We start from the raw sequence: 23,776 nt of genomic DNA, 5'->3' as shown, positions 1-23,776 counted from the left end.
CGAGTTAATTATATCATAATTTATTGAGACTAATAAATTATAACTCACGGATAAGTGAGGAGATGCAATCTCTTTAACAATAAAAAAAAATTTACTTTTTTGAATAATTTTCTAAATAAAAATTTCAACATCTCATTCAAAATTTGAAAACAAGACCTTAATAATTGCTATCTATGGATCAATTTCTGGGTGAGCCTTCCATTTCATCTGTCTACGGACGACACTGGGAGAGAGGGACACAGTTCTTATCAAGTTGTGCATCCCTTGTCCAGTTTATTATGTTTGAAGTTCATTAGGACTCCAAGACTGCGACCCCCCATTATGGGGTTGGTTTCAAATTGACAACTCCATCTCTGATTCAATTACTCCTCATCTAATATATTATAATATCTTCTAATATTAATTGATTGGTTCTTAAGAGTTTTTGAATTTATTTTAAAAATAATTAAATAATTTAACTATATGACTCAATAATAAGGTTAGAGTATTCGATCTGACTCAATTTTAATAGAACGAGTTTGAATAGTTATAATCGAGTTTGAAATGAATTTAAATTTAAAAAAATAATACTCATTTAGATTTGGATCAAATTCAAATTTTATGTATAAATTATCAAATTTATTTATATAAATAATTAATTTAATAAAAAAATATATTTTATAATAATATTTATAAATTTTTAAATGAAAATTATTATTAAAAAATTTTTTTTACATAAATTATTAATTAAAATATATAAATTTAAATAATTTTAAATTTTATTCGAATAATAATAATTAAATTTAAAATAAATTTAAATAATTTAAATTAATTTTTAATTAAATTTAATATGTATTCAAATATTATTAATATAAATTAAATTTAAATTTATATAATTTAATTTTTGCTAATATTATACTCATTTACATTCTTAAGTGAGGCTGTTGGTGTGTTCTAGTTGTTATGAAAACGGCAACTGCCCAATCCCAGATAGTTCATCCTTCAAGAGAAATCAGAACAACAGAAACCATCCTCTGCTGTCAATGTTTTTATTCTTCCACGTTTTGCCAGCTTCCTCGAATCGCATTACATGAAATAAAATAATACTCACATATAGCTTTATTAATTAATAAAAAAAATATTAACAACTCCATTTCCGAGCTCACCGGTCTTACGTACAGTATCAGTATATCAATCTGCTGCCACTTTTAAGTTGAGACTCATGTTTGACAACTCACCAATCTGATTTGCAACGTGGCAGCCTCAGGACCAGTTGTACTGACACCGATTTAACGGAGCAGATAAAGTGGGGGTGGCCGACAAATAGACAACCTGATTTTGTGGACAGCACCTATTTTTCTTTTTTCTGCCGTCCACGTGTTCCCCATTCGACGGCTGGATCTACTCCCCTCCGTACCGTCCCGACACATGCTCTTCAAATCCCAAGCCACGCCCCTTATGGCAGGCCGAATGCGGCAATGCCTGCACCTTGGGGTGGCTAATTTCGAGCTTTTACGCTTGAGCAAATTTGAGTCTAGCCGAGGGTTAATTTGGTCACTGTGGGCAAAAAAATTTATTACTAGAAGATTTTGAAGGGGATATTTGTCAGAGTTCTGAACTTCATTCGCCTCTTACAGAGACAAATCTCTCTCTCTCTCTATGTGCGTTTCCCATTTGAAGGTCGGTTAATGTGAGCAACTTCGATCGAGAAACTGGATCCAAAGCAACAATCTTACTATTTCAACTTGGGTTGGATTAGTAACAAACAATTTGGGTTCATATTAGCAAGTTCAAGTGTTTCCTTCGGCAACGACTTTTGGTGGAGGCTAAGACATGCAAGACATCCACTCAATTGGTGGCGGAGGCCGGTTATTTAACGGTGGAGGTGGTGACCGGAGGCTTAGGCCTCATCACCACCAGAACCACCAAGCATTAAAGTGCCCGAGGTGCGACTCACTCAACACCAAGTTTTGCTACTACAACAACTACAACCTCTCACAGCCACGCCACTTCTGCAAGAGCTGCCGAAGGTACTGGACTAAAGGCGGAGTTCTCCGCAACGTTCCCGTTGGTGGTGGTTGTCGCAAGACAAAGCGGTCTAAGCCCAAACAAGCCACCTCCACCGCAGACCCTACCACCTCCTCAACTAATACAGCAACTGCTACTATCAGTACAACGCAGTCACCGGAGCAGCAGCAACAACAACAGCGAGACCGGAAATCGTCAAATTCTCATTCTAGCAGCGAAAGCTCCAGTCTGACAGCCACAAATACCACAGGGGCTAATACTGGTTTAGAAGCAATTTCGGCGCATTCTTCGGGCTCGGCTTCAAATAATATACTGAATGGTATTAGTGAATCTAAGCTATTTGCACATGCCAACATAAATCCGAACTTCGAGTCTGGTTTGCTAGAGCAAGGAGCGGACTGTGGGATCTTCTCAGAGATTGGAACCCTTACAAGCTTAATTACGTCAACGAACGAGCAGTTGCCCATTGGATTCGGAAACATAATGAATCAAAAGTGTGTTGAACATGTCCAACAGAATCAGAATCAGCAGTGGCAGCAGCAGCAGCAGAAGATGGTGGGTATTAGTGGGGAGGAGATGAAGATGCAGGATATGGCTGGAGGATTGATTGATCAGACGGTTCACGTCGAGTTATCAGCTTTGCAGAGTAGTAGAACAGGAAATGGAGGGTTTGGGGCGTTGGATTGGCCGGGCACGGGAGATCAAGGTTTGTTTGATCTTCCCAACGCCGTTGATCAAACTTACTGGAGTCAGAGTCAGTGGACTGATCAGGGTTCCCCTAGTCTCTACCTCCCGTAAATCTTCTCACCGTTTTAACTTTCTTTTTTTCTTTTAAAAAAGAATTAAAAAAACAAAAAATCTCTCAGAAAATTAAAAAGAACAAAGAATATAAATTGAGAGAATTTATATGAACATTATGAATATGACTGCTGTTTTTTCTATGTAAATTTTTTCAATATTTATTTTCTTTCTGTTTCTTTTACGGGGTTTATTTGGTGATTTTGGAAGATGCTTGAGTTTGATCTTTAATGTTCATGTGCAACTAACTTTCATGTTAGTTTTTCTATTTTTTTAATTATTTTATAATTTATGGATTTTCATTTTATTCTATGTATCTGCAATTAAATTAAAACCAAACATAGGATTTTGTTTGCTTCCATCTGCATCCTTTTTTTTTTTAATTGTAAATGGGAGATTTTGCATTGAGACACTGTTAATAGAAGCTTCAAATTTATCAACTTTTAAGAGGAAGACTCTGATAGACGTGTTTAACTTCTCTGTCCCTGGAGTTCTATGAGTCCTGTGAATTGAAGTTTAATATTCGTGTATGTTTGATTATTCTCCATGTTCATCAACTTCCAAATTGCATAAAGAATTAGGGAGCGTGGGTCATAATTTTTTTTTTCCACCTTGAAAAACCTTCTACATTGCATGTTGAAGCTTTCTTTTCTTTGCAAATTGCATAGGGGGATTAAGCTTTGCATGATGGATATCTGCAATAGAACCATTGGTGGTGTTTTTAAGTTAAAAGAGATTAAAATTTAACATAAAAATTAATTTTCCATTTAAATTAGGATTGAATTTTTTAGATTAATTTCATAGGAAATTATAATTAAGTAGTAAATAATAATTTTATTCCTTTTAGCCCCAGAGCGTATAGCATGTAGTGCTAACAACAGAATTTATCAAGTATGCTGCGTCCTTTTACAAGTTGCACGATGATGACCACTCATCAAGATTAGTTGCAAAGAATTTATTATTCCAGTGCTTATTCACTTGCACATAAACTTGGCCGTTTCATTCTCTCTCAACGCATAAACAGCGTCTCATCTCATCATCCACCATACTACGTAAGCCACTTTCATTAAGAGCTAAGTGCCTGCGAAATCTCTTGGGATTAGTTAGAAGTCTTTTCTCTAGCTGCCAACCGCAAAAGTCTCTAATTATTTCTGGCATTTACTGGGCCCCACCTTTGATTTTATTTTCATTTTTAAAGTTTTTGAATAAACTTGTCATCAAATATTATCACAACTTTTTTATTTTCAAATTTTATATTATTATAATTTTTTACTGTAAAGGTGAAAACTGAGAAATTGATGCGCAAAATTCAATTGATCCGTTGAGCGATATGGACTCTGTGTGTGATTCCTTTTGCTTATGCTATGATTAGCAGATTCATTGGGTGCTGTGTTGGGTGGGCTCATCCCATTAGTGCTGCTGTATGATTTGTCAATCAGGTTAACTTTCATTTCAAGCAATTATTTAACCCAAATCAACAAAATCATGTAACCACAATCAACGTAAATCAAAGCCTCCAATTCAGGTGAAGGGATTAATTAATGATTACCATTTACCAAACTTTGTACCAAAACCATCATCCAAGTGTTTGCTATAATTCCTCACCAACACTAGAATCTGATGTATAATTGACTACTGCACATTCACTAGTAACATTGCTAGGCCTGCAATGGTCCAAGCATGGAGCAGCCATGGCCTAGACGAGATGTGACCTGTTAAGGAAGGTAGTGGCCTATCACATTCTGATTGCCTGAAAAGGCCAGCCTAATGAGAAGAATTGATCCACAGACACTTATGGCCACTTCCCATGGATGATGACTGGATGGATAGCTATATTCTTTGCTTTCAGAGATTGGCACATGGATGTGGTAGTCCTTCTAAGCAATTGTCTCTGAATTTTTGGCACTGACTTTGATGCCTGCAAACCCAATTGGTGCAATTGCTTAATTGGGGCCTTTCTGCTTCCACCAAACCTTTTTTTGACTAGGGGCAGACTCGTTGAGAATTGGTAACCCACTAGGGAATGTTTCCTTATAATTTGGGATAAATGAATATCAAATTGGTTTAATTTGGAAAAGAAATTTCATTCAATCAATTGAAATTTTTTTTGTGATTGGATTTGTTGGATGTGGATACAATGGCAAGGTTAACTTGCGCCGTTTTGAGCTTTGCAATTTAATTCGAATATGGTTGCAGTTTATTGAAATTCATGGTGTACTAATTTGTTTTCTTGGTTATTTTAGATTCAGGTTTTTCTTTAGAGTACAAATTGAGATGTGGGATATTAAGATTGATGAACTGAGAGTTGAAATTATAAAAGCGAACTAAATTGAATATTAATTTCCTTCAATTTTTTTTACTAATATGTATAAAAATTTCAATTAATGTTGATCTGGTGAAACTCATTATATTTGCTGATAGACTGTATTGCAATTCTCATATTTGACTAATCGAGTGCTGTTTCATTGTATAAAAGATATAAAAAAAATCTCATCTTGCGATCAATTAGCCACGATATTAGTGTGTGGAACCCTCTACCCAATTGGCATCGACCATTTGAAATTCAACTGTTAATCTATTGCTTAATGCTCGGCACGTATCCCATTAACATAAAAAATTCAAGGAAGTTGATCTAATTAACAGTTTCACTTACAATGCATAGAAATGCTTTGGTGTGTTAACAGAGTGAGAATGCGTCAATTATATACAACCCAAGCAAGCTGAAACCATTTTACTTTCCACCAGAAGAAATCACCCCTAGGCCGCTAAGGAAGGCTCACATCCGCTATAAATGCATAGAAAGTTCACACATGGAAAATGGAAAAGAGAACATGACTTCTTTGCATCCAACACACAAAATAAGAGGAAAAACTCTAACGCAACTTGGATTTACAGCAAAAAAGCGCTTTCCAACGTCGGGGCCTGTGCATTCGTCTTCGGTGATCTGCACTCGCCTGCCGTAGCGTCTCATCACCACCTCTCATTCTTACAGGGCTGGCAGGCCATTCTGTTGTCAATCTGAATACATAAAACCATAATTGTTAGCAATCTCCTCAAGAAGCTGTAGATATTGAGAATAATATATTTAACTATAGGCAAACAGGATTGAGAAATACACGGGGAAGGCAAAAGAACGTGTGCTGGCAGTGCTGTTACTTGAAGTAAGAGAGATGCTACCCCCTGAATGTTCTATGATGCTACTCCCTGAGTTTTCTATCTGATCTGAGGGACGATCGGCTTCAATGGAGCTGGCTAAAGATTCTTTGTCACTTGAAATTCTTAGGCTTTCGGGGCAAGAGGACAGGCTGTCATTTTCAAGAACTTGTTTGCAATTTGGGTTGGACAGTGCTCCTTCCTCCTCCATTTGAACCTGTAATTTCTGTATTAATCAGAAACAAGAATTTTACAGAAAATGTGACACAGGCCAATTATTGATCAATTTTTTCCAAGTATCAAGATGGAGTATAAATGAACATGCTTTAGACTGCTTACCCCTTTGATTAACTGAATTGTGCGTACGATGTCTTCAACAGAATGATCTATTGAAATCGCACGTCTTCCTTGGAAACCTTCTTCATCTCCCATTGTCAACCTTCTGCAACCATGTTGCTCATTTTCGCAGTCATCATCTTTTACCTCTTCAGATAGGTGAATGACATGTACAATATTTTTAGCAGGATGATCAATCATAACATCATCATCTCCTTTATCCAAACCATCTTCATCCGTCAGAAACCTTTTGGAATTATGTCGCTCATTTTTGCAGTCATCTTCTGCTATGAATTTCAATTCATTTGCAATGCATGATAATCTTTCCAGAGTTTCTTGGGTGGAGTCACTACTTTCTGAATCAGAGTTCACAGTTGAAGAGAAATTACAATGGTCCAGTTCATAGTTTTCTGTCAAATATTTATCCTGGGAAAGTGGTTCTGTTTCCGTCAAAATATCCTTGATAAAATCATAACTGCTGTCATCCAAGAAACAAACCATCTCTGGACTGTCGTAGTCGTGCAGATCCTTTTTTAAATAAACCTTCTTCCTTCCCATGCTTCCTTCTGATTCACCGATGGAACTCTTAGCATATCGTGATGAATCATCCGAAGACCTGAAACCATCAGATCCTTTGCGGTTCCTGAGCACTCCATGCTGTTTCTTTCTGTTAGGTTTTATTCTAAGATTCTGATCCTGAATTAATCCTTTCGGCTCCCCAGAGTTATCAATGAATTCGAAAGACTTGTAAACAGGCAAATCGTTCAAGTTCAAACGGGACTCAGTGCCTGCGAGTGATATTGGTTTTTAACATAAATGGGAGCTTCATTTTCAACATAAATACACTATTTAATCTAATTTATATTGGAATCTAATTTATATTGGATCTTAAGTTTGAGAAGTTTATGTGATGCTGAGAAAGTCATACCTGGATTTTCATCAGCATAAATCATGTTCAATTCTCTGATAAACTGGAACATCTTTTCTGATGCACAATTTCTCTCGTTATGAATCAATCTTGAACCTCTCATTCCTCCGGAGGTTCACTTCAAGAACCTGTAGATTTGGGTACATTATAACTTGAGGACTAGCCATTCTGGACGACGCTGCAGGAGATGATCTGCATTAACACCTGAACCAAGAATTAAGGGAATGTTAATGCAGAGCCTGGTTAATCCAGAAAGTTTCTTCCATATTTCAGGAGAGGATGTCAGACCCACCAAAATAAGAAAAAAAAGATGAGAAACACAAATCAAAAGATAAAATCAGAAAACTCACTTTGCTGGTTCGTATGCAGATTCTTTGGGCATCCCCTGCATTCATCAAATCAAGAATGGAAAGCAAGAGCCAATTCGTATTCACAAGAAAGAAAGAAGCATGATTTCTTGTTCCTAACCAAAAAAACTGCACATCTGGAGGGGATGATACATATGAGAAAGAAGAAGAAAAAAGAAAAAAAAAAAGAACAACCCCCAAATCCAGAAAAAGGAAATTGCTGCATATATATAAAAACTAGTTTGTTACTGAAAAAAAAAAAACAAGGGTTGAACATGTCAACCTGTCTTCTAGGGGCCAGCCATAATTGGACTGGGACGTTCATTTTGGTCAAAAACAGTTACCAGCTGATCTGTAGCAAATGCATCCTGACCTCTGTTTATCTAAAAACTACCCACCCTTCCATTATTCATTTTAAAAATAAAGCTTTCCACCAAAAATGGTCCACTTCCCAAAAGCCCCTTGGAGCCCTTCACTTACCCATAAACTTCATGCTGGCTGCTGCTGCTGCAAAATCCTCTTGTACTCTTTCATTGAATATAGAAAGTACAAAATTCACATGGTTTGGTAATGAGAAATACCTCCACCGTCCACCAGTCTTCCAGTTTAGAACTCCTTCGAATCTCACATCGATTGTGTAAGCAGGATTACATTTTTATTTAGTTTTTGAAATAATTTAACATGATATTAGAATTTTCACGTGTGTTTTATAAATATACGTGATGGGTTGTGGAACTTTTTTTTGCTGACTCTGCCACCTTAATCCGTTAATCGTAAACAGTTTCTACATCCATATATTATTTATTTATTGATTTTATGAACAATTATCGTTAAATAAACAGTTACTTTTCCAAGATTAGATTGGGATGGGATAACATCACATATTTTATTTTTATGTACGTTTATAATAATTTATATTTATATTTAATGTTTTAAATTTTCGAGAATAAAATTAAATTTTTTTAATTTATTATAATTATATATAAGAGGATTAAATTAAATTTATATAAGTTAATAGTAAATTATAATATAAATTTTAAAATTTTATATTATTAATAAAATATATAATTTTTTAATTTAAATTTTATATTAAAATTAAATATATTTTATATTTATTATATGTACTCTTAATAGGGGTGTAATCGAGCCGAGCCGAGCCGAGCTTTGTAAAGCTCAAGCTCGTTTATTAAAAAAGTTTGGAAGCTCGAGCTCGAGCTCGAGCTCGACTCGAGCTCTAATATTTGATTCGAGCTCGGCTCGAGAATTAAATATTATAATCGAGCTCGATTCGAGCTCGACTCGTGAAAGGCTCGTTCGATTTAATAACGAGCCTAACTCGAGCTCGAGCTCGAAAAGCTCGATTAAGAAGCTCGTTAATAAAACTCGAGCTCGAATTCGGAAAGCTCGATTAAGAAACTCGTTAAAAAAGCTCGAGACCGAGCTCAAAATTAAAAAGTTTGGTTTGAGCTCAAGTTTAGGCTCGAGCTCGAATTAATAATTAGACTTTAATCAGTTTTTAATCATCATTAATTTAAATAATATAAAAAAATAGTAAATAAAAAAAATTACGTAACACAATTTATAACTAAAATAACACAAATAAATATAAATTCAACAACATAATAAAATTAGATTACACACAAAGTTTAATATCAAACGAATAAAGTTGATTCCAACTTCCAACAGTTGAAACAAGCTAATATAATTTAATTATCTTCATAATCATCTTCATGCTTGTTCAATTAGTTAACTTGAATTTCAACTTCAACATCCATATAACCTTAATTAATTATTATTAATAGACTTTGATAATTATTATCATCTTTTATATTGTATGCTTAATTATATACAAAATTTTTTTTATAATTATACTTTAATTTTAAAATGTATATAATTTTTACAACTCAATTTATCATGTAGTACTATAATTTTAAAGAATACTTATTATAATAATTAATATTAATTATTTGTGATTATACATTAATTTTATGGAATCTTATTATAATAATTATATACAAAAGATTTTTATAATTTAATTTTAAAGAATATTAATTATAATAATTAATCTTAGTTATTTGTAATTTTCAAGTATTTATAATAGTTTAAATTTTATAACTTTATAGTTATTTTTATTTTTTTAATAATATATGAACTTGTTCATAAATTTATTTAACGAATTGGTTCACCAATTTATTTAAACAATATTACTCACGAACCTATTTAACGAGTCTGCTCGTGAGCCTTCTCAACGAGTCTGCTCGTGAGCCTTCTCAACGAGTCTGCTCGCGAGCCTAAAAACGAGCCAGCTCGCGAGCCTAAAAACGAGACAGCTCGCGAGCCTTAACGAGCCGAATACTATGGAGCTCAAGCTCAGCTCGTTTAAGTGACGAGCTTCAAAATTGAGCTCGAGCTTGGCTCGTTTAAAAAACGAGCCGAGCTCAGTCGAGCTTTTATCGAGTCGAGCCTCGAGTAGCTCACGAATAGCTTGACTCATTTACAGCCCTAACTCTTAAATATATTATATTAAATAAATGTTTATTATATTAAACATCACATATAAATAATATATATTAAAATATTTTATTGAATGTTTATATTCAATAGTATAAATTATGTGTATATTTTTATATTTAGAAAATTTTACTTTTTGTTAATTATATTCTAAATAAAAAGAAATATTATATATTTTAAATTGTAAAAAATTTTATTTTATTTTTCATTTTTTATTTTTTTTTAATTTTATGATATTATATAAAGATAAAAATAGGAGATAAATAATGAAATTCATGAAAAATAATATTATTGTAATAAAAATAAGTATTTAAGAATTATTTTATTATTTAATTAGAATTTTTTTTAAAATGTATTTAATTAGAACTTTATAATTATATTATAATTCATTATTGATTTATATAAATTTAATTTAATTCTCTTAATTATAATTGTGTTAGATTTGATTTTATTATTTAAAATTTAAAGTGATTGATATAAATATGAATTATCGTAAATATTTAAATTTTTTAATTTAATAATTTTTTTCATAATTTTATGAATTATATACATTTGCATTTATTTCAAAAGACATATTCTTATTATTAAATTGGTAATTTCGCTTCAAATAACATCATTAAATGATAATTTGTGGGTAAAAAAAAAGAAATAAAACATGTTCTATATATTTAATTATTTATATGTCATATTCTTTAAATTAGAAAGAGATATGAATTAATCAATGCTCTCTAATATATAACTTTATCTTATATTATGAAATGATATTGTTTATTAATTATTTATGCTATATTATTTTTGTTTTCATTTTGAAATATTATTAAATAAAATAACATGTAAATTGCAATAAATTATTCGCTTTATTTCATTGCAATTATTATGCATTTTATATTTATTTTCAACAATCTAATTTGATAAAATATTTTAATTTGAAAAATGAAGGGGGCACTTTTGCAATTCGAATTTATCTTGCGGTCTACTCTAGATATCCATGTCCAAAAAAGAAGCCCAGTTCCAAAATTCAGTCTCAAGCATTCCTCAGCAACTCTCTCTCGTATGCCAAGCGCTGTGCAATCAGTCTATCTACTCATAGTAGCAAAAGAATCAAATCCTGAAACGATGGATGATTCTCAGCATTTCGTAGATTTGCAGGAAAATTCCAATTTCGGGGACCATAAATCATGGCTGTCCGGCGACGATAATTTTTCCCCAGCTCTCCGCCGTGTTCAGTCCCAGCTCTCCGCCCTCACTTCCACACCTGCTTCCATAACTGGAGCATCTGGCAATGTCGATCGCGTGCTTTTCGACAATCTCGTTGACTTGTTCCCTCTCGTCGAGTCCCTCATTGTAGTTTCTATCCCTCTCTTGTGCATTTTATATGTTAAGTGTAAAAAGCCAAAAAAAAAAAAAAATGCTGGTAGTGATCTTAGACTCTGTTAAGTTCCATGAAGAGTGAAGAATTTGGGTTTTAGAGCTAAAGCTTACAAGGTAAGTGACCCTGCTGTGTTGCTTTGAATATTGTGTAGCATCGGAAAGCCAACTGTTCTTTTACACGGCGAGGTTCGATGATATACACGAAGATGCGGTCCAGAGAATCTTTATGCAATAGGGTAAAATTTCCAAATTTTAATTCTTTACTTATGTTGAGCATTTGCGCTTATTTTATTTTCCTCTCATTGCCAAATTCGTATTATTAATTCCTCCTCTTGGCATGTGAAGTAGTACATTTTATCGGTGTAAGGGGTAAGCTTTAAGTTTTCTTGTTAACTTTTAGTATAGGAATATTAATGTAACTCAACTGCGATGATAATTTATTAGGATCTTGATGACACATTGTCAAGTTGTGCATATATGGCAAATTAAGTGCACTTTTGGTAGAAAATAATGAAGCCTAATGTAATGCAATGAAATAAAGTTTAGTTGTTTTTCTATTGAATTTTCATTTCGTTTCTATTCAATTGCATCCAACTGCTAATTTTCCATTTTATTTTCATATATGTCTCCCACTATGCACAATAGACTTTGGTGCTTTGCAATATGATATCGCCAAAAAATCATTCTCTACCGAAAGAGAAAAAGAAGATTGCTTTAAGTAGTTTTCCACCAGCTGCAAAAACTTTAACAAAAGCTTTATTTCCTCTATTTCTCTTGCAGCGGAAATTGTGAAGGATTAAATGGTTGTTCAAACATAGTTGTCTTAAGGTTGTATATTCTACATAACCATAAACGGCTTGCTTCACATTTTATTATTTAGGTTTTCTTTCACAAGGTATTGACTTTACTTAAACAACTTAAAAACCTTACTAAATCTGTCAAGATTTTCTGTTGATCAAAAACTAGCATTTCCATTTGGATGGTTTCCAAATATGTTATTTCCCTTCTTTGGTTGTCTTGATTGCAGTCCATTGAGAAAAAAACACAAGGTCAAACTTTTGCTATTAGATATGCCAATAGATTTGAATTTATCACATACTTCTTTACCCTGAATTGCTCTTTTGTTTAAGTTGAATTAAAGTGTTTGAAGTCCATCGTCAGCTTTGTCTATGACTTGAGCACATTGAACAAAGGGAAGGGTTGCCTAAGCTAAGAATGATAAGTATATGAAAGGGCAAGAGCAAAACTTGGGATTTGCACTACCATGCAAACTTGTTCTGCAGTTGAGCTACGGTCAACTGTTTGTTTTCACACCATTAAAAGCGCTCAGGCTTCTGCACAACGATTACGTATGTTTTACTTAGGAAAGAATAATTTCAATGGTACTATGTGGTTATCCAAGCTAAAAAAGCCATACAATATGGCCTGTTACATTTTGGCTTTTGGTCATAATGCTGAAATTCATGTGACATTTTGACTAAATTTACTTATACAGTTGTATTATTTGGAAAAAAGGTTCAGAAAATTACCTTTTTTTAAATGCTTTGATATTTAAGGCAAAATTTTCTAGTGTTGTTCTAAGGTTAAAAATCACATATATGTGGTGCCAAAGTCTCAAAAAGTGACAATTAGACTTGAGTGTTATCACGTATGATATCTTTATGATAGTTACATGATTTTCCCTATTATGGGACAATTTGTTTATGGACAGCACACACACACACACTCCAGGTATCATAAAGTATTTAATTTCATATAACGGGTTATTTTATGCTATAGGAATATTGTTTGAATTTAATAATAATCTTAGCTAAAATTTTATTGAAGTGAAAACAGATGAAATCTCATAACACTAAATGGTGAAAAAGATTTTCCATCCCTTAGTGTCAAAGTGATAAACTACAAGCATTTTTTTTCCTCAACATTTGCCTTTTAGTTTTGCATGTTTTGCATTATGCTAGTGCTGGCATAACTTGATTAGGCCTTGAATAATGTTTTTATTTATGCCTTGAAGCAACACACTTTTTGTAATTCGTGGAAATTAAATGTGTGATATCCTAAATCCTCATATTAAAGATTTAGTTACATAAACTGAATGTGCAATTTTTTTTTAATTGTTGTTTTGATGGTTACTTTACTCATCAGCATTCAATTGATGTAATTGGTATTGGTATGGTGCATCTGTGGTTTATGTTGATCTTTTCTTGAGGCAATTTTTTGCTATATATGGATGTGAATATTCCATCAGATACTTATTTTGCCCTTTTTTTGGTTGTTGAAGATAATTGATCCAAAAGAAAGGAATACAATTCAATCTATACCAGCAAAAAAGAAAAGGGAACAAGGAGACAAGCACCCAGGTAAGAATGCAGGTAATAATCAAGATGCTGATAACTTTTCCTCAAGGGCTTCGGCTACAGAAAAGGACATTAAAGAACTTGTCGCATTGAGGGAACAAGTTGAGGATCTACAAAGGAAGTTATTGGAGAAAGATGGACTTTTAAAATCAGCAGAAATTTCAAAGAACCAGATGAATGTTGTTCACTCAGAACTTGACGAACTAAAACAGCAGGCTGCAGAGAAGGATTCCATAATTAAGTCTACTCAACTACAACTTTCTGATGCAAAGGTACATAAGCTCGATCCCTTTGCTTGTATCATTTATAAGCATGACGAACCAATATATTTGTTACTATGAATTATATTTCTTGCTTATTAATAAAATGTAATGACATGACAATAATTGTTGATTTGATGATAGTATATATTGTGAGTGCACTCTGATACTAGTGATCGCAGTCAATTTTGAGATCTCACAGATTCAACTTTCATTGGATGCAAAACTTGGCAGTTTATATGGTTCAAAGTCATGCTTTGAGATCCATTTTTGTTCTAGGGAGAACTAGGTGGAACAATAGTTTGAGATTGAGACAACTTAAATATTCATTTTCTTTTAGAATACAATGTTGTATATAGCTTTAAATATGATTTTTTTTTTCATTATTTTCAGTGCATAGAGATTTGGAATGTTATGATGCTAGCTTAAAGATCCATTCTTTTTCTAGGCTGCACCAGTTGGACACCGGTTTGAACTTAAAAATCTTATAATGTTTTGAAACTAAACTGAATGTTCATTTTTCTTTTAAAATACAATGTCATATATAGTTTATAAAATATAATTTTTTTTTTTCCAGTAATTGTCCATGCGAAGTGAATATTAAATCCTTGAAATTATTTGTCATTCAGAATTCAGATCTTGACCAAGTTATGTCAACATTTAAATGTGGAAGTAAAGCCACAGACACTCTTTCTGTCCACCCTAAATAAACCTCCTCCTTGTTGAAAGTCATTTCGTTTTGTTAGTAACAGCTGTAATTTTGTACAGATCAAGCTTGCGGACAAGCAAGCTGCCCTGGAAAAGATACAGTGGGAGGCAATGACTTCCAATAGGAAAGCAGATGAGCTCCTGGAAGACCTAGATGCTCTCCATGGTGGCATTTCAACATTCATGATGTTATTTGAAGGCTTGACAAATAATGATTTCACGACAAATTTTGAAGATTATGATGTCAAACCACACTATGTAGACAATCTTCCTGATATTGTAAGCACATAGCCAATTTTGTGCATGTTTAATCTGTTTTTGCTTTGGTATTTACCCTCTTTTTCTTTTTTTTTTTTTACCTCAGATTTCTTCCCCTCCGCCCTTTTCATTTTTTTAATACTTGGTCATATGGATTATAGTGGGAGAAAGGCAAACAGCAGTCAGAAACCATTTCATCCAAAATCTTCACTTATCACTCTTTATGCATGGCATCGCCATACTATGGTTTTATTGCCAGCTGTATTGCCTAGAAAAGAAAAAAACTACTGTGGGTTGAATTTTTATGTAATGGTTTGTTATAACTTGGTAAAAATGATCTTATTAAAAAAAATATGGAAGTTATTTTTTTTTTCTTTTCATTTTTAATATGATAATAAACACATGAGAAAGCTTGTTTGCTTCTATGCTTCATTAATTTACTTGCGCTTATTGGTACGCTACTGAGCCACATTTCTGCAGGATGATTTTGATGATGGGGAGATGCAAAAAATGGTAGAAGCAAGTCAAGCTTATGTCGTTGCGGTTGCTGCTGCAAAGGAAAAGCAGGATGAAGAGTCTCTTGCTGCTGCAGCCAGCGCAAGACTGCGTCTCCAATCTTTTGTTTTTAGATCCAGTAGTATGAATGCTGGTAAGGCCTTTTCCAATGGTGGGGTTTGATGACATTCTCATGGAGCACTTGTACACTAGGTCAAACACGTATTTAATTAACGGGATTAATACTTTTTTCTTCTTCATCTTCATCTTCTTTTTCCCTTTTCAAGTTTTAATGGGTAGTTTGCCTTGCTATTTTATATATATTCTACTGAAGATCTCCCCTGTCATATTATTTGAGCATGATTTGTTTTTCTCTTCTTTTCTCCGTCAATTACTTTCTGCTTTCATCTTCTGTTATTAACTAGCTGAAGAATTGCCATCAAAATTGCAAAATCGGCCCTTTTAAATCTCTCCAAAATACTAAATCTTTTAAAATAAAAATATTTCATAATTGTGAAATTTGAAAAATGTTTGAAGTTTTTTGGGTCATGATTAACCCAAGAAACACAGTTTATTATGACCGGTAACCTATCAGAAGATGGACTGGAAAATTATAATCAATATTTCCGAATGAGAGAACAACATAAAACGGTCTACTCTAGTTCTGTCTTAACTGAAAATCTTGCTCTTATTTGTAGCGAAGGGCCGAAGGCCTTGATTCATCATACTTAACGGGAGCACTGAGAAAAGGTAGGATTTGGGGGCTAAAGTAAGAGTTGAGCAGGAATTTTATTGATTCTTACACTTGCTAAGGTAAAATTTATTATAATTTGAATATAAGATTCTAGTTCAGAATCTCATATCGTTGTGGAGTGCATGAGTAGGGTGTATATAAGACCAATAATTTTGTTAAAATTATCATAGTTTCGACACCACTCTGTCCCTGTGCACTGTTAATTTGAATATAAGATTGTAGTTCAGGAACCCATATCGTTGTGGAGTGCATGAGTATGGTATATACACATATTGGCAAGGGCATAGAAAAGAAGTCAGCTATTGGTAAGATGTCTGATGTTGTTTATTGATAAATGGTAATTGAATGATAAGATTGTATGCTGAAGCCAATCAATCTCCAAAGAACAAAAATTTAGACAAATGGAAATGTTGAGATTAGAATCTACAACACTGAAAACGAGCACAGGTGAATTTTTGCTTCTTTATGTAGAAGCCCTGCGATTTTGGCATTTGTGGAGGACTTCCCATCAGCTCCCAATGCAATCTGCAGGTTATGCAATCAAGTTAAGGACCAACTAAAAAAGCCAAGCCATTTGGAATTAGTAGCTCACAGAATTAACACAGGGTTTCAGCTTACATAGGAAAGGAAAATGATCCTGTGCTGCTTTCTGATAGATTGGAATCGCATGATTCGACAGAGAGCATCCCATGGTTTTCCATTTTTTCAAATTTATAGCACCTGCTGCTGGCAACGGAAGGTGACTCTATTTCCAGGTAGCTGTTCTGTTCTTCCTCATCCTACCGACAAGGAGCCAAAAAAAAAAAAAATTCAAGTCTGCTTTTATATGGAGATTAATATTGATAACTGGATTAACACCGGATATTATTAGTCTAGAAAAAAGAGATCATCAAGCCTTGTAAATTTCTATACAATGATACAAATTTCTGCTCCAAGACTGAAACATTGAAATTGCCCGACTTTTCTTCCAATGGATATCAATAAGAAACACATGATTATTGCTGATGTTCTTACTTTTGATTTCAAATTTACGTGGAAATCTATGAATTAAGAGAGCTGATTTACCTCTTCAACAGTAATAAGCTCTTCTCCAATTCTGAGGCAAGTATCATTGCCATGTGCATTTGAGATTTTTTCATGGCTGCTCTTCTTGACTGTCTCTGGAACCTTGCTATAATTAAGCTGCATTTCGGTACAAAAAGACAAAGACATACAATCTTCCTTTCACTTGTTTACTCTGATTATGAACACCCATAGAGAAGAAAAAGAAAGAGAACATAAAAGAAAAAAAACGATAATCCTTGCTAACCTTTCTTATAACAGGCCTTGGATTTCTATTCCCAGAATCAAAGAGCTCCAATGCTTCTTCTGACTTGCTATCTTTCACAACATCAAAGGTTCCATCCTCTTTAAAGCAGAAAACTATGTAGTCTTCATCTTGAAAATGTTGCCAGCCTGGGTCATTGCTCTTATTTTCCATTGAAACAGTGTTTCCATCCTCAGGATTTAATTGTGTCTCGTTTCTATATCTATTTCGCCTTGACAATTTTATGTCAGCCCTTCTGCCTCTCTTCTCATCCTTCTTGACGTCAAAAACCATGTTCCTCGTGGGTTGTTGAGGCAATGAACTGCAAACTCTATCTGGGTCATCATCTGCGAGAACCATACAAAAGAAAATCACTTTGTAATAAGCATTGAAAATTGCCAATAAAGGAGAGAGATGCTGAAGATTTTGTGACCGTTGAAATTTTAAAATTTGAAAAATTAAATACCCTCTAATTCTTATTGTTCAAGTGACAGGTTAAGCTAGATAAAGAAAAGCTCAAGTGTTTGTTTAGGTACCCAGAGGAAATCTACAGGCCAAGAAACAAGATACACAGTCTTTGAGTCGCCATCGAATAAACCTGGTCGTTGGCCATGGCGTACACATGGTTAATTCTGTTTATTCTTCCAGGAAAACAGTTTGAGAGGAGAATGGGGAGAAGGAAAAGAAGAGGAGAAGAGTTAGGAGAGAGAAATGGCCATTTGAATTTGAATAAAAGACTGCATGAATTAGGGAGTTACACAGTGAAAACACATGATGACAATTGACAAAGAGTCGGTTATGATTCTAGACTTGGTAAAAGACGAGAGAAATTTCTTGGACAGATAATTGGTTGCCTTCTTTGTTATTGCAAATAATGTAATTTCCTTTTAATTGTAATTTTTTTTGTCTTAACATCAAAAAAATTTATAGATGGAAATATAAAAAGTCCAATCCTTCCTGTTTTAAATTTGGAGAATACATGTTAGAGATTTAGAGACTTTCTCTTGAAGCTCTATAAGCATTCTCACTGATCAACAGCTTTTGGGGATATTGTATAGTAAATTCTTTTTGCGTTCTTGTGGAAAAATAATTAAATTTTATTAATCGAATTTCATTTATTTTTATTCATAAAAAGATTTATTTATTTAAAATTAAATATAAATATAATAAAATTTAATTGAATTATTGTATATTAAACAAGTTAATAATAAATTTAAATTGATTTAATTTATTCATTATTTTTATTATTTTTAAACTAAATATAAATATTTATTTTTATAAATAAAAATTATTTTTATCACATTGATTAAAAAATTATTATTATTATTTTTATAATATTTAAATTCTGAATTTTATATAATTTTTTACCGTTAAAAATAAATTAAAATGAAGTTTTTTTTTTTAAATTAACAGAATAATATAATGATTTTTTAATATTAATTATAATACATTAAATATTAATAATTAATATTAAATTAATTTAATTTTTTAAAGAGCAATTATTAATTAAAAAATTAAAAATAAATTTAAAATTAAAATAAAAAAAAACTCTTAATAACTAATTAAATAATTTTAAGTGAAATTATTTTTAATAAAATCTTAGTAAGATTTACTTTTAATTCAAAATCAATTTTTTTTTAAAAAATAATTTTCTTAATTTCTCACACTATTAAGTATAAATAAAAAAATTTTAAAAAAAATTCATTTCTTTTAAATTATTTGAAAACGCATCCTCAACATCCTACATTGCATCCTACAGTGATCAACTACTTTAGGAGCAGGAGAGAGAAAAGGATCCTCAATTGTTGTGGACTTTTTTAAAAAAAAAAAAAAACAGAAATTAGAAAATACTTTTTTATTATTACAGTGAATGCATTTATTATATTCTCTTAATTTCTATAAAAATGGAAAATAGGAATTATTTTCTATAAGTAACCACATGTTAAAACTTTCTTGTTGAAATCTGGGTCCATCCAAATCTGATTCATGGTTCAAGGCCCTTATTCTATAGTTTGTCGAGTTCAGACAACTCCTGTAATCCTGCAACATATAAACTAGAATATTACAAGCTTACAACTTCAACCAAAGGATAGCAAATAACAGTACAAACGACTATGGTATTATGTTTAGAGTTCTGATATCTAACCGTCTTAATTAAACATGTTTTACAGATAAGCGATATGTTGGCACAGCAAAAATGTGAGTGGCTCTTGGCATTGTTAAACCATATTTCTCAGTCATATCCAAGTCACAAGGTAGCTCCCAATCAAAGCAGTGCACCAGTTGAGCTACAACAAATCGAACATTAGTTAACCCCAGATGAATTCCGGGACACCCTCTACGGCCAGATCCAAATGGGATAAATTGAAAATGTCGTCCACGTAGGTCTATGTTTGTATTCTTGAATCTTTCTGGATAAAATTCTAGTGCATTATTTGACCATTCATTTTGATCTCTCCCGATCGCCCAAGCATTTATAAGAATTCTGGAATTCTTGGGTATACGATACCCATTGACTGTAATATCCTGCAAGCACTTGCGAGGAATCAAGGGTAGAGTTGGATAAAGCCTTAGGCTTTCTTTTACCACCATATCCAAGTAAGTTAGCTTAGGCAAATCTGTCTCCTCCACCATTCTATCCAATCCAATAACACTTTCTAATTCTTGTTGAAGGCATTTCATGACTCGTGAGTGTTTTAAGAGATTTGAGAATATCCATTGAATGGAAGAGGTTGAAGTATCAACTCCACCTACGATTATGTCTTGTATAATAGCCTTGATAGAATTTCGATCAATTACGTATGCTGGGTCATCACCATGGGAGTTGGTGGGCTGTTGGTTTATCAAAGAAAGCAACACATCTATGAAATCCTTCTGTTCATTTGTTTGCCAATGAGCGTCTTGATCATGGTCATCAATGATCTTCTCTAGCACTTTGTCCATATCCTTTCTATTTTTTTTCATACGTCGCATCAATCCCTGTACAAACATTTCAAATAACTTTTCAAAACGTTCTATATTGCAAGAACAATATTCAACTTTTAGATTTATAGTATATGTGGAAAACTAATTACCTGAAGATCAAGCGCTCCAAGAAAAGGAACGTAATCTGCAATATTCACAGCCCCAACCAAGTCCACGGATTCCTTAATAAGTGACCTTAAGTCGAATTTATCATTGCTACGTTTGCCAAATATCATCCTACAAATCAAAGTCTCACTCATTTTGGCAACCTCCTCACTAACATCCACCACCTCCTGCACCTTGGCGGACTTTTTGATCGTCTCCACCAGCAGGTTTAGCTCTTCCTTTCTCGTAGGTGCAAAGGACTCGATTTTTGATCCACTAAGAAGATGCAGTGTGCACACTTTTCTAACATTTCGCCAGTAAGGACCATAGTCATCAAAAATCATGCCCCTGGTACCGTAGGACAAGTAATGGGAAGCTAGGATTTGGGGACGATTAGCGAAAACAGCGTCGTGGGTCTTAAGGAATAGCTCAGCTGCTTGAGCTGATGATACCACAACTGTTTCCACTTTGCCTAGTCTCAAGAACATGATGTGACCATATTCTTTGGCCAAATTGTAAAGGCTTTGGTGTGGCCGGATGCCAAGCAAGTGCAGGTTGCCAATTATGGGCAGAGCTCGGGGACCTGGCGGTAATTTTGGGTCAGCAATTGCATGGTCTTTTGGCCGACGTAAGGCAACGCATAGAATCCAAAAGAATGGCAACAAAATTAGGAGGAGCAAGACCACTGCTAATAACGCAGTAGACATTTTGTGGGTTTTGTTTAACAAGTATGTGATGGCAAGAAGAGTATTTATATGTGTAATGGAGTAGAAAAAGTATGCATTTGGAAAATGGAAGAGACACACTGAGATTGAGACAGGAGCGACGAATCCACCGCCACCACCACCACCACCACAGAAGACCAATAGTATTGAAAAACGAAGCAAGTTTTGAATCAAACAATAAAATGCATTCCGTGCAAGAAGGGTTTAATTAGGAGAAAATGTTTCTTACATTTGCATTATCTTTGCTTAGTATTTGGATTAAGTGCTATTAACATTTCTATATTTCCAATTATTATTTTGGACTAAGTTTACTATCAAAACTAACAAGCCAGGAATTAAAGTTATCAGTATTCTTAAGTATACTACAAAATGTAACAATAAAATTAATTAATACTAAATAATTAACTAATAAATTGAGATGGAAAATTTTTGAATTTAAAAAGAGGAAATGGTGAAGCCGGGAAGAATGAGCCTTTTGTAGAAAAGTAGAAGGTGATATTAGCAGTCAATCAAAGAAACTGGCTTCTATGATTGCTTGCTTCAAAGTTTTGGTGGTTCTCAGACCAATGGCCAATTCGGTCTATCACGCAATCAAGTCTTCCACTTAAATGTAGAAAAATTTGCAGCCTTCTATATATATGAAAAATTGATAAATTAGTTTATACTGAAATAAAAATATATTATTTATTTGAAAATTCGGATTTGAATTTTTATATTTTTAATTTCTTATTTAAAACAAAATTATATAAATAATTAATTTTTATACGTGTTTGAGTGTATGTTTAATTAATGAATAAATAATATTTTAATTAAAATATTACTAAATTTTATATTTAAATTAAAATTAATAAAAAAATTATTAGATTGATATATAGGCACCATTGTATGAATAAGAAATTTCTCAGAGACAATCGTCCATGCCTATAAATTATTAGCAAATTCCTTTCATGGACCGGCAATAGATAAGACAAGTGGTGGGCGTGGTCAAAATCGAAATCAGGCCGACGGTTTTGATCTTGAAAATTAGAGATGTAGACAATTTTGTTTCAGTTTTATTCAAATTTGTTTACAACTCGTAGCGTTATTAAATAATTAATTTTTAAAACTTAACGTAATACTTAAAATTTTTATTTTTTTAAATGTGAAATTTTAGATTTTTTTTTTTTTTCTAAAAACAGACGGATCAAACCAATGCTATTTGATTTGCCTTTTTTAAGATAGTTTTGATTAAATACGGATTGGATAGGTTTCTGGTCCAATTCCGGACCGGGCTCATATGGCCGAATTCTTGTATCAGTTGACTCCGACCTTATTGTAGCTAGTCTCGATTCCATTTTAGTGGATTCCGGCCCTACTTCTAGATATGTCCTTTGCCTGTTTCCTTTAATTTCTTCTTTTTCTTTTTTTTTTTTATTTATTTAAAGTCATTAGTAGGATATTGTACAAAGGAGAGAGAAGGGTGGTGGAACTCGATTCATGAATTCTAATTATTTAATTATATTAATATTTTATTTAAATTTTAATTGATTTTTAACATTAATTTTATCAAGGAAGGATTCTCTTAATATTGAAATTACTTGTATTTAAATTTTATGATCATAAGTTAAATTATAATCTTTTTAAAAAATAATTATATTTTAGTATTTTTTAAAAAATTTTAATTTAATTATTTAATTATATTATTAATTTATTTAAATTTAAATTGATTGAAGATATTCTTGATTAAACTTTATTATAGAAGATTTTTTTACATTTAAATTCTATTTATTGAAATTTTATCATAAATTAAACTATTTTGTAAAAAAATAATGAATTAAATAAAATATTATATATAAAATGCCACTACATAATTAGATAAATTTATATTATTATTTTTAATTAATGTAAAATTTTTTATTAATACATCACAGTGTATCAAATTTAATAAGATAATTTTATTTATTTAAAAAATTATAAGTTACTATTAGAATTCACTTAATTTTAAAATTCTTAATTTTATTTGTAGTTAAATTATATTTTTACTATAAATTTAAAAATAATATATTTGATTAAGTGAGATTTTATTTAAATTTAAAATTCATTTCATTAATCGGTAAATTTTTTGTTATTTTTATTTTAAATTTTAATTATAAATTATAAATTATTTTAATTAAATGAATTTTTTATTTTAATTTTAAATTTTAAATTTGGCGATCATTTTATTATGATTTCTAATTCAATTATAATTATAAATTTATATTTAAAAATATTAAAATTAAAGTTATACCATAAATTATTTTTATTAATTTTTTATTATAATTAAAATTATTTAAAAAATTTGAAACCGCTTAAAAGCTTTCAACTTGATATAAATTTAACCTCTTTTTAATAAAAAAAAAAAACTAATCTTTTAT

General features: G+C 32.2%; 5 protein-coding genes across 9 annotated transcripts; 2 read left to right on the top strand and 3 right to left on the bottom strand.

Annotated features, from left to right (window-relative positions):
- The first annotated feature begins 1,448 nt into the window (after positions 1–1,448).
- Positions 1,449–3,014, top strand: LOC110600375 (dof zinc finger protein DOF5.4). Its single transcript, XM_021737219.2, has one exon. The coding sequence runs from the start codon at positions 1,813–1,815 to the stop codon at positions 2,803–2,805; it is 993 nt and encodes a 330-aa protein (XP_021592911.1). The 5' UTR covers positions 1,449–1,812; the 3' UTR covers positions 2,806–3,014.
- A 2,395-nt stretch (positions 3,015–5,409) lies between these two features.
- LOC110631145 lies at positions 5,410–8,228 on the bottom strand. 4 transcript variants are annotated; one of them, XM_021778870.2, is made up of 6 exons: positions 8,050–8,228; positions 7,573–7,706; positions 7,223–7,426; positions 6,298–7,082; positions 5,922–6,184; positions 5,410–5,823 (listed from the first exon to the last, which is right to left on the bottom strand). In XM_021778870.2, the coding sequence occupies exons 3-6, from the start codon at positions 7,323–7,325 to the stop codon at positions 5,679–5,681; spliced, it is 1,296 nt and encodes a 431-aa protein (XP_021634562.1). In that variant the 5' UTR covers positions 7,326–7,426; positions 7,573–7,706; positions 8,050–8,228; the 3' UTR covers positions 5,410–5,678. The 4 variants fall into 4 exon arrangements, with proteins under 4 accessions (XP_021634562.1, XP_021634561.1, XP_021634560.1 ...); XM_021778869.2 differs by lacking the exon at positions 8,050–8,228 and adding an exon at positions 7,853–8,021; XM_021778868.2 differs by lacking the exon at positions 8,050–8,228 and having other exon boundaries at positions 7,573–7,799.
- A 2,827-nt stretch (positions 8,229–11,055) lies between these two features.
- Positions 11,056–16,517, top strand: LOC110631054 (protein MICROTUBULE BINDING PROTEIN 2C). 2 transcript variants are annotated; one of them, XM_021778763.2, is made up of 6 exons: positions 11,056–11,424; positions 11,604–11,687; positions 13,733–14,080; positions 14,837–15,055; positions 15,515–15,683; positions 16,228–16,517. In XM_021778763.2, the coding sequence occupies exons 1-6, from the start codon at positions 11,134–11,136 to the stop codon at positions 16,245–16,247; spliced, it is 1,131 nt and encodes a 376-aa protein (XP_021634455.1). In that variant the 5' UTR covers positions 11,056–11,133; the 3' UTR covers positions 16,248–16,517. The 2 variants fall into 2 exon arrangements, with proteins under 2 accessions (XP_021634455.1, XP_021634454.1); XM_021778762.2 differs by lacking the exon at positions 16,228–16,517 and having other exon boundaries at positions 15,515–15,876.
- A 10-nt stretch (positions 16,518–16,527) lies between these two features.
- LOC110631055 (protein BREAKING OF ASYMMETRY IN THE STOMATAL LINEAGE) lies at positions 16,528–18,265 on the bottom strand. Its single transcript, XM_021778764.2, has 5 exons — positions 18,126–18,265; positions 17,593–17,936; positions 17,349–17,465; positions 16,902–17,062; positions 16,528–16,808 (listed from the first exon to the last, which is right to left on the bottom strand). Exons 1-5 carry the CDS (start codon positions 18,211–18,213, stop codon positions 16,700–16,702), a joined length of 819 nt encoding a protein of 272 aa, XP_021634456.1. The 5' UTR covers positions 18,214–18,265; the 3' UTR covers positions 16,528–16,699.
- A 1,432-nt stretch (positions 18,266–19,697) lies between these two features.
- Positions 19,698–21,365, bottom strand: LOC110600612 (cytochrome P450 CYP736A12). Its single transcript, XM_021737482.2, has 2 exons — positions 20,664–21,365; positions 19,698–20,568 (listed from the first exon to the last, which is right to left on the bottom strand). The coding sequence occupies exons 1-2, from the start codon at positions 21,363–21,365 to the stop codon at positions 19,744–19,746; spliced, it is 1,527 nt and encodes a 508-aa protein (XP_021593174.1). The 3' UTR covers positions 19,698–19,743.
- Positions 21,366–23,776: the final 2,411 nt, after the last annotated feature.

This window comes from Manihot esculenta, chromosome 14, assembly GCF_001659605.2.
Source record: "Manihot esculenta cultivar AM560-2 chromosome 14, M.esculenta_v8, whole genome shotgun sequence".
NCBI lineage: Eukaryota > Viridiplantae > Streptophyta > Magnoliopsida > Malpighiales > Euphorbiaceae > Manihot > Manihot esculenta.
Note: the sequence above shows the minus strand (reverse complement) of the source record. Positions and strands in the feature narration are given on the sequence as shown.

What these genes read in the sequence shown, in the direction of transcription:
- LOC110631055 (XM_021778764.2), bottom strand. Translation starts at nt 18,213, where the DNA reads ATGTGTACGCCATGGCCAACGACCAGGTTTATTCGATGGCGACTCAAA. An exon ending in GGCCTGTAGATTTCCTCTGG is followed by an intron (nt 17,937 to 18,125) that starts GTACCTAAACAA and finishes TGGTTCTCGCAG; the next exon opens with ATGATGACCCAGATAGAGTT. An exon ending in GGATCATTTTCCTTTCCTAT is followed by an intron (nt 16,809 to 16,901) that starts GTAAGCTGAAAC and finishes CATAACCTGCAG; the next exon opens with ATTGCATTGGGAGCTGATGG.
- LOC110600375 (XM_021737219.2), top strand. Translation starts at nt 1,813, where the DNA reads ATGCAAGACATCCACTCAATTGGTGGCGGAGGCCGGTTATTTAACGGT.
- LOC110600612 (XM_021737482.2), bottom strand. Translation starts at nt 21,365, where the DNA reads ATGTCTACTGCGTTATTAGCAGTGGTCTTGCTCCTCCTAATTTTGTTG. An exon ending in TTGGAGCGCTTGATCTTCAG is followed by an intron (nt 20,569 to 20,663) that starts GTAATTAGTTTT and finishes ATGTTTGTACAG; the next exon opens with GGATTGATGCGACGTATGAA.
- LOC110631145 (XM_021778870.2), bottom strand. Translation starts at nt 7,325, where the DNA reads ATGAGAGGTTCAAGATTGATTCATAACGAGAGAAATTGTGCATCAGAA. An exon ending in CAATTCAGTTAATCAAAGGG is followed by an intron (nt 6,185 to 6,297) that starts GTAAGCAGTCTA and finishes TGATTAATACAG; the next exon opens with AAATTACAGGTTCAAATGGA. An exon ending in CGTTCTTTTGCCTTCCCCGT is followed by an intron (nt 5,824 to 5,921) that starts GTATTTCTCAAT and finishes TTATGTATTCAG; the next exon opens with ATTGACAACAGAATGGCCTG.
- LOC110631054 (XM_021778762.2), top strand. Translation starts at nt 11,134, where the DNA reads ATGCCAAGCGCTGTGCAATCAGTCTATCTACTCATAGTAGCAAAAGAA. An exon ending in CTCTCGTCGAGTCCCTCATT is followed by an intron (nt 11,425 to 11,603) that starts GTAGTTTCTATC and finishes AATATTGTGTAG; the next exon opens with CATCGGAAAGCCAACTGTTC. An exon ending in TACAACTTTCTGATGCAAAG is followed by an intron (nt 14,081 to 14,836) that starts GTACATAAGCTC and finishes AATTTTGTACAG; the next exon opens with ATCAAGCTTGCGGACAAGCA.